We start from the raw sequence: 8,495 nt of genomic DNA, 5'->3' as shown, positions 1-8,495 counted from the left end.
TATTTTAAGCATGATGTAGCAATGTAGAAGAAGGGGTGGAACATCATGGTTTGTTAATTTCTTTGCTATGAGTATTCCACATCAGAACATCATGTGGAGCACAGAGAAGAAGTACACGTCCCAGAGGTCCTCAGTTTCAATTAGACTTTATTATATTGTGTAATCTTGCATTCCGACATCATAGTTAGTAAGGAAAGTCTTCCTCCTTAGATCGTTGCTGCTGCTCTGTTTCCCTGAGTCCAGCTCCCATCTACCTACCCCTTTTCCCTTCCCATTTTGGTGGGTGGGGAGCCCAAAGGCCTGCTAAACCCCTGTCACAGACATAGATTGAACTAGATAACACCGTGACACTTTCCTGTGCGGATGCTCTGTTGCAGCATCAGCTCAGAACTTCCTTTGAAGCACTTACCACACTCAGGACACTTAGAGGGTTTCTCTCCTGTGTGGATGCGCTGGTGGCGCTTCAAAACATAACTCAATCTAAAGCTTTTCCCACACTCAGGACATTTAAAGTGTTTGTCTCCCGAGTAGACATTCTGGTGCAATTTCAATTCAGAACTGCTTTTGAAGCTCTTCCCACACTCAGTGCACTTAAATGGTCTCTCTCCTGTGTGGATGCGAAGGTGGATCTTCAGTTCAGAACTGCTTTTGAAGCTCTTCCCACACTCAGTGCACTTAAATGGTCTCACTCCTGTGTGGACACTACGGTGGCGCTTCAAATCATAAATGTTTTTGAAGCTCTTCCCACACTCAGTGCACTTAAAAGGTCTCTTTCCTGTGTGGACGCGAAGGTGGTTGGTGAGGTTGGAACTGGTTTTGAAGCTCTTCCCACACTCAGAGCACTTAAATGGTCTCTCTCCTGTGTGGACGCGAAGGTGGTTGGTGAGGTTGGAACTGTTTTTGAAGCTCTTCCCACACTCAGAGCACTTAAATGGTCTCTCTCCTGTGTGGACGCGAAGGTGGCTGGTGAGGTTGGAACTGTTTTTGAAGGTCTTTCCACACTCAGTGCACTTAAATGGTCTCTCTCCTGTGTGGACACGTTGGTGACTTTGGAGCTTAGAACTATGTTTAAAGCTCTTCCCACAATCAGTGCACTTAAATGGTCTCTCACCTGTGTGGATGCGATGGTGGTCGGTTAGGTGGCGTTTTAGTTTGAAGCTCTTCCCACACTCAGTGCACTTATATGGTCGCTCTCCTGTGTGGACACGCTGGTGTTTTCTGAGTTGAGTTCTACCTTTAAAGCTCTTCCCACACTCAGGGCACTTGTACAGTCTCTCTCTTCTGGGGATACACTGGTGGGAAGTGAGGCTCCCACTGTCCGTGAAATTCTTTCCACAATCAGAGCACTCGAAGGCTCTCTCTCCTGTGTACATGCACTGCTGGCCAGTGGGCTGGAGGCTCCATTTCATGCTCTCTGCAGAATCACAGAACTCGTCATGCCTCTTTGCTGAGTGCATGCACTGCTGGTTAGTGATGCTGGAATCCATTTTAAAGCTTTTCTCACACTCAGTGCACGGATTCTGCTTTTTCATCCGGCACGCATTCTTGCTCCTGGTTTCCTCAGGCTGCTTTGGACCTATGGTGAAGTCCACTCGGTTCCTCAGTGTCATTCCCAGACGCTTTCCCAGGGGCTTCTTGATGTGCTCACCCTGACCTTGCTGCAGGCCTTCCTGGGCATCCCTTCTGATTTCTTCCACAGAGATGCGACCCTGCTGTATTTCTGCTACGCAACTTCCCTGCAGAACATCCTTTGTACTTTTGATCCCATCAGCTGCTGGATGACAGAGGAAATGCAGCAATAGCACACGGTGCCCAAAATAAAACACAGGCAGAGAAGGCTCTTACAGCCCCAACATTCCCCTTCCCTCCACCACCTCACCTGGGATGAGGTCTCCTGGCATGGCCTCAGGGCTACGCACATCAGGGATCCAGGGCTCTTCCCCTGCTTCAAGCAGGGAGATCAACACGGGCTTGGGGGCTGGAAGTGGAGCTTCAGGGAGAAAAACAGGGAACAAGAGAGTATTTCCCTCATGCTGGCACAGTGCCTGTTCAACAGCTCCACTCTGTGTCCCTCCCCAGGGAGAAATCACCATTTGGGCCTGAATGACATCATGCCTACAGCTTCCCTTGGAGCAAAGAATGCTTTGACATCTCTGAACATTATGAAGGGATATTTTTTCTTTCAAATTAAATTTGCAACAGATTACTAATTTTCTTACAATCTACAAGTGGTCATGGCATTAAATGTTGATGGCAATTGCATAGAAAATCCTAAACTCCATAGCAGTAACCATGGAGTCATCTGTGAGCTGGAGCTGGTTGCACCATGCAACACACAACACAAGGGCTGGTTTTCTGCCTCCTGGCTGATGCCTGCATGCCAGCACTGACTCTGCGGCTTTGGTCAGAGTGCCGTGCATACTAATCCCTTCTGAAACTCATGCTTCTCACTATCTCCTTTCCTGCTGGCACTGTGGTGTTAGTCAATATGTAGCTGCATGGCGATTATTCAAGGCCCGGCTTGCAGAGGCTCATTCTGCACAGCCAAAGGTGCCCTAACGAGGAGGAAAGGAAAACAATCACTCACCCAGTGAGGCCACGCACTGGTACGTCTCCAGCATCACGTCCCGGTAGAGCGCTCGCTGTGCAGGGTCCAGCAGCGCCCACTCCTCCCTGCTGAAATACACGGCCACCTCCGCAAAGCTCACGGGCTCCTGCAAGCAAAGAGGCTCCTTGCCGGGAACAGCCAAGGCCCAGGCAAGCAGCCTGCACAGGACACAACCCCCCATCCCAGCCGCTTCTCTGTACCCAGCATACACACACTGGCTGGGGGCACCTCCCTCTTCCCCTGCATTCACATCCCTGGCCCCTTGGCCTCTCCTGCCTGCTTCCCCAACCCCTACCTCAGCTGGATGTGCTGCGGCCATTTGCTGCTCTCCTGCAGCCTGCGATGATCACGGCTGGAAGGCAGAAGTTGAACTGGAGCCTGCAGGGAGAAGAGAAATGGCAGGGGAGCTGTGAGGGAATGCAGCAGTCCCAGTCCTAGCTCAGCCCTTCTGCAGGGCACTGCCTGGACTTGCAGAGGAAGACAATGAGCTGCAGCACTGGAAGCAGTCTGGCTCAAAGAGATGAACCGTCACAAAGCTGTCTCAAACTGGGAGGATGAAACAACTGGTAGCTGACACTTAGTTCAACAGCTGAGACTGAGCCAGAGACTTAAGACAAAGCATGGCAAGGAGGCAGTCATTTTACCCCAAATCAGGAAGCAGCCCAAGTGCCCCTCCAGCTCTGCTGCACTGCAGCGGGCTGCACTATGGGATCTGCCCTTGAGTAGGGCTGTCTCTGCAGCTCACACCTGCACAGAGATGCCTTGCAACTTGGCATCAAGACTCCTTCTCAATACAGATCTTCTGTAGAACACCCATGGTTACTTTGGAGCTTTCATGCGTTCTCTAAGGCTCTGTTTTATAGGGACTGTGCAGGTTTGATTCCTTCCACACAAAGCCTTGACCAAGGTTGGGAACAGGAGAGGATCCAGCCTGTCATGGTTTTGCAATTTTGTAATTTTGCTATCAGTATTCCACATCATAACATCATGTTAAGCATAGATAATTTTGACGAATCTGCTGCTCACAGAAAGAAGACTGAATGTCCCAGGGAACACCACGGTCAGTCATATGACCAGGACTATATAATCTCACTTCAGTGCTGGACTTGCTCTCTTGGATCCTGCCAGCCAGGGGGAGAGCCGTGTGGGAGCGTTCCAGCCGTTTCGCCTAGAGTTACAGTAGGCCTCTTGGTTTCGGGACTCACTCTCTCTTATTTTACTTGACTCGTTAGCCTTAATTCCAATTATATTGTATTATATTGAGTTATTCTGTATTCCGATATAGTATTTAGTAAATAAGTGTGCCTCCTTAGATCGTTGTCGCTGTATTTATTTCCTTTTCCTTGTTTTTCTATTCCTTCTGGGCCAGGGGCCTGCGGGCCGACTGCCCCCCTGTCATGGGTGCAGGTAGATTTTAGGGTAACCTGTGACACAGCCACATCCTAGCTCCTTACCTATGTGGTCTGAAGCCATGAGAAAAAAAGAGGAACTACTCTGAGCCTCGTGACTCAATGGCAGGGCCTCCTGTAGGGGTGTGTGTAACCCTACCCTCTATGCAGTAAATAACCAAGTGTATCCAGCCACCTCCGATCCTGTTGTGTCCATGTTCAATCACTACACCATATCTGTATTATATCAACAAATATAGTCCTGCTTCTCTCTTTAGAGTGTATACTTGGTTTGTATCCACCTGTGACCAATGGGCAAAGTCTGTAGGAGGGCAAGAAGGGAAACAAACTGACGACAAAAGACATGAAGCGCATCCCAAATTCTTCTGTGAATGTTCCTATGGCAGCTGATGTAGTTGAGCAGCTAGTAGAGGTCATTGGGGGCAGCAAAAGGACGCAAAAAGGGAAAGGTGTTATCAGCATTGTGTCAGGTTTGGAAGTGACATATGAAGCAAAGGAGAACTGAACCGGTCCACCAAGAATGAAAAGCGACTGATATTCCACAATATTTCTGCAGCACTACGCGGTGGAAGTTGTGCAGGAAATGCTTATTCACACAATAAACAAAGACCTTCCTGAGTCGTCTACAATCCGTTAGGCCACACATCCTCAATCTCTATGGCTTGGCCCCAAACAGATGTGAAATTGCACCAACTGCACTAATTAAATGCAATGCCTATACACAGTTAAGGCAAACAGAGGCAGCAGAATGACTGCTTATTGTCTACCTTAGCTGCAGTTAAGGAAACTGAACAGTGATACCCGAGGAATGGGAAAGGGGAGTTTGATTGGAGGTCTGATTGATGAAGAAAGTTGAGGACATACAACAAATACAGCCTGTGCCAACAGGGGGATCTTTTGATTGACTGCAAGCACACCTAATGGGGACGGCTACCCAGGAAAGAGGTGCAGAAATACTGTTAGAAAATGGTATGGCCATCGAACCATCCAGCAGGAGGTGCAGAAAAGCACCCGGTTCATGGAAGAACACTGTGAATGCAGCCCCCAACACTCAAACACTGTGAGCCTCAGCACAGATGGCATCTGCCAGCAGAGCAGCCTCCTGGAGCACCACCTCTACAGATCAGTGAGGGGAACACCTGGTGGCAAATGGATTAAATCCTCTGGCAGATGTCTGTACATCCTCTCAGGACTGCAGTAGCCTTGGGCTTGCTGAAATCACCCAAGCCCTCAGAAAAGGGTTGGGAAAAGTACTTTGTGAAGGAGGCGGAAGTAGTTCTCAAAACCACCTCCTGCTGATGTTACCTACAAGTGATGATGGCTCACATTCCTCGGGCAAGGAAGTGCAAAACAGCGAGGAGTCAACTGCATGGTACACACTTCTCAAATAAATAGGATAAATTATTTAAACACCTATATAAATCATCAAAACATCCAACCATACAAAGATTATTTTTCCACCTCCTGAGAAGAGAGAGTACCTGACACCACTGCAGCCAAACCAGCCTGGGACGGACACAACCACCACCATCTGAAACTGCTGTAATTTTAACTGAACCATGTAGGCAACTTATCAAATAGTAGTACTGCTAAACAGAACAATTAAGGCATCGTGGATTTATCCCTCTTTGTGATGGCACGACCTGTTCAGAATTCAGCACCGAGACAATCCTCTACTTTTCTTAGCAGCCCTTGGAAGGCAACTGGCAATGCAGTGCTCAGGCTGCTACACGGCAGGACACAGTGATAAGGCCAGTGTTGTTAGATGAGGACAGAAAACCTCACCAGAGGCACTCAGTGCCTGTGTTCAGAATGTAGTGAGTAGGAGAACAAATTCTAACAACAACAACCCAGATCTCTCATCACGCACGGAAATGAAGCACAATTCAATATTTACATGGAACTGGATGTCACTGGGATATGGCAGTGTAACTTCTTTTCCCACTTGCTGTGGCTGGTGCAAATGAGAGAGACTGTAGAGTGGATGGGGAGAGAGACGCATCCTGCTCACCCCTCCTCACCCTCAACCCCGCCTCCAGCTACACCCTCAGCTCCCTTCTTCAGCCTGGCCTTGCTCACAAGGCGCTGCACACCAAGACAATGCACAACACACCAGGAAACTCTTTGGCTAAAACAGATGAACGGCCATAAAAATGCCTAGAAATGGGGACTGGAAGAAGGAACAGCAGAACCCTGCCTCAACAGCTGGGGCACAAGTGAGCATGCTCTGAGCCTCGGGACTCAGCAGGAGGGCCTGCACTGTGTGTGAATTTAACCCTGCCCTCTATGCAATAAACAGCCACGTGGTTACAACAGCCTTGTTAAGCCGTTGTTAGAGCACTCCAGGATACCTGCACGATATCAATAAATACATTCCTCCCTCTCTCTTCAGCTGAGCACGCAGACTGCGCTCACTACCAGGGGACGCTCTCAAGCAGCGCGTGCCCTTTGCAGAAGGCAGCCTGGGCTGTGCTTTACTGACCTGCTGCTGCTCGGCCGTGCTCTCAAAGTGAGCTCCAGTCAGTCCACAGGCTGCCAGCTTCTCATCGTCTGTTCCAGAGCCCAGTGTCAGAGCTGTGCAGAAGCTGAACGTGCTCAGGGCCCGCAGCTGTGAGCTCAAGGCATCTTCAGCTGCCGGGACAGCCTGAACAAAAGCCTTGCCAGGGCTTTGCACAACCCCAGCTGAGCCATCAGGCAAGCGCTCAGCAAACAAAAGGGAACGCCATTGCAAAGGTCGCCCGAGGCACATGTTGCCCGCAGGGTCCCCGAAGGGAAGCTGGGGGCTGCCGGGGATGAGGAGGAGCACGGGGAGCGGCAATTCCCTCATGGAGGCTTCGCATTAAGACACTCCAAAGGAGGGATCGGGGAGTTTAAAGCTTCCATCAATCCACGCGTGCAGAGCTGCAGAGCGAGGCCGTCTCGTGTCTCCCGTGGCCCAGAGGAAGAACTGCAGCCCCAGCTGCGCTGTGTTACAGAGATCCAACCGGGCAGCAGAGCACGCTGACCTCCTCTGCTCCCTTCCTCACTGTCCCAGCTCCAATCCCTTCCCGTGGCCCTCGGAGCCCAGCCCGGGCTGCAGAAACTGCTCCCCTGCTGGCAGCCCGTCTGGGCCAGCAAACCTGCTGCGCTGAGTGGGAGCTGGAGCCGGGACCAGGGTCCCGCCTCGGGTACGGCAGTGCGGGTTCCGCCCCGTCCGGGGCCGCTCCCCGCTCCTCTCCCGGCGCTGCTGGCAGGGGGCAGGAAGCGTGCGCTGCTCTGCACGAGCCACGAAGGGCACCTACCTTGGGTGCGGAGCAGGCTGCTCCCAGCTCTGGTGCAGGTAGCCAGGCTCCTCGGAGTCGCGGAGAGCAGAGGATGCCGAGTGCCCTCAGCCCGGAGCTGGCCGCAGGACGGCCTTGGTGCACCTCCTGCCACCGCGGTGCTGCCCGGATGCCTTCCAGCCAGGCTCTCGCCTCTTCCGCACAGGCTCAGTAGGGCAGGAATTCCCACAGCGAGCACGCCCCGAGCCGGCTGCCAGGCGCTCGGCAGTTTCACAGCTCGTTCTCGTGGCACATCTGCATCCGGGGGACGGGGGATGAGGGGAGGGGAGGAGGCAGGGAGGGATGTGGGCTGTGTTTTGTTACGCTAGTGAAGCATCGCTTTCTGCCGGCTCTCTTTGCTTCCTTCGCTGGGGACATTCGCACACCCTTGAGGCCAGGCATCCCGCCCTTGCTGTCCTGGCGTTCCTTTCACTCCTCTCCCCCACGAGTATGTCCCAGCAAGAGGCAATCTCCGGTACAGCACCAGAGGACGTTCTGGGTTGAACAGAACTCTTGCAATGGAACCGAGCTGTGGGTAGGAGCTTTTCCCAGAAGCTGCTGTAAGAATACGACCTTCCCCAGATCCTTGTCTAAGGGTCCTCATAAATCTTCTGTGCAGCGATACCATGGGGTTCTGTGTGGGTTTGTGGTCCGTATGGCTGGCTGTTATAGGTTCTCGTGACAAAAGTAGACATAGCCTAGTGTGATACATAAAGGGATAGCTTTATTCAATTAAGCAAGGTAGTAAAGTGAACAAAACAGAGCTGGGCGCTGAGGGGAGTCTGTACCACCAGAGTGGCAATTTGAGCAGAGGATCGGTTCTGAATTTATACAGTTCTTGTCTCTTATATACATTCCAGTCATTCTTGCAGCTGCGCTGGTTATTGCTGGGGTCATAGGTTGTTGTGGGGGTGAAAGTCAGCAGTCTTTTCTGTTATTCTTTGGTTATTTTCCAGCAGCTTATGTGCCCTGGCAATGAGTAGTTTGCAGTGCCTGCAGCTTCAGAGTTTCCCTGCATTACAATACGATTTACATTTTACAACACTGTTTACATTCCAGGACACCTGAGGAAGCACCACTGAGTTTCGATTTGACTAACAAACTTAACCCTTACCTATCACAATGCCCCCTTTTCTATTTTATCCTGATTTTGTTCATCAAATCGTTTTACTGCTTCTT

At 51.0% G+C, this 8,495-nt stretch overlaps 1 protein-coding gene across 3 annotated transcripts; it reads right to left on the bottom strand.

Annotated features, from left to right (window-relative positions):
* Positions 1–136: 136 nt before the first annotated feature.
* On the bottom strand, positions 137–7,869 carry LOC140265461 (uncharacterized). Of its 3 annotated transcripts, none has more exons than XM_072361397.1 (5): positions 7,299–7,868; positions 2,904–2,986; positions 2,588–2,714; positions 1,880–1,990; positions 137–1,774 (listed from the first exon to the last, which is right to left on the bottom strand). In XM_072361397.1, the coding sequence occupies exons 2-5, from the start codon at positions 2,925–2,927 to the stop codon at positions 333–335; spliced, it is 1,704 nt and encodes a 567-aa protein (XP_072217498.1). In that variant the 5' UTR covers positions 2,928–2,986; positions 7,299–7,868; the 3' UTR covers positions 137–332. The 3 variants fall into 3 exon arrangements, with proteins under 3 accessions (XP_072217498.1, XP_072217500.1, XP_072217501.1); XM_072361399.1 differs by having other exon boundaries at positions 137–1,771; XM_072361400.1 differs by lacking the exon at positions 1,880–1,990 and having other exon boundaries at positions 137–1,771; positions 7,299–7,869.
* Between the last annotated feature and the right edge of the window lie 626 nt (positions 7,870–8,495).

This window comes from Excalfactoria chinensis, unplaced genomic scaffold, assembly GCF_039878825.1.
Source record: "Excalfactoria chinensis isolate bCotChi1 unplaced genomic scaffold, bCotChi1.hap2 Scaffold_88, whole genome shotgun sequence".
In the NCBI taxonomy this organism is placed as follows: domain Eukaryota; kingdom Metazoa; phylum Chordata; class Aves; order Galliformes; family Phasianidae; genus Excalfactoria; species Excalfactoria chinensis.
This window is presented reverse-complemented; position numbering and strand designations above follow the sequence as displayed.

Excerpts from the sequence above, each read along its gene's own strand:
- LOC140265461 (XM_072361397.1), bottom strand. The coding sequence starts at position 2,927 with ATGGCCGCAGCACATCCAGCTGAG. Across the intron at positions 1,991-2,587 it reads CCAGTGCGTGGCCTCACTGG|CTCCACTTCCAGCCCCCAAG; the intron begins GTGAGTGATTGT and ends TTCTCCCTGAAG. Across the intron at positions 1,775-1,879 it reads GCCAGGAGACCTCATCCCAG|CAGCTGATGGGATCAAAAGT; the intron begins GTGAGGTGGTGG and ends TCTGTCATCCAG.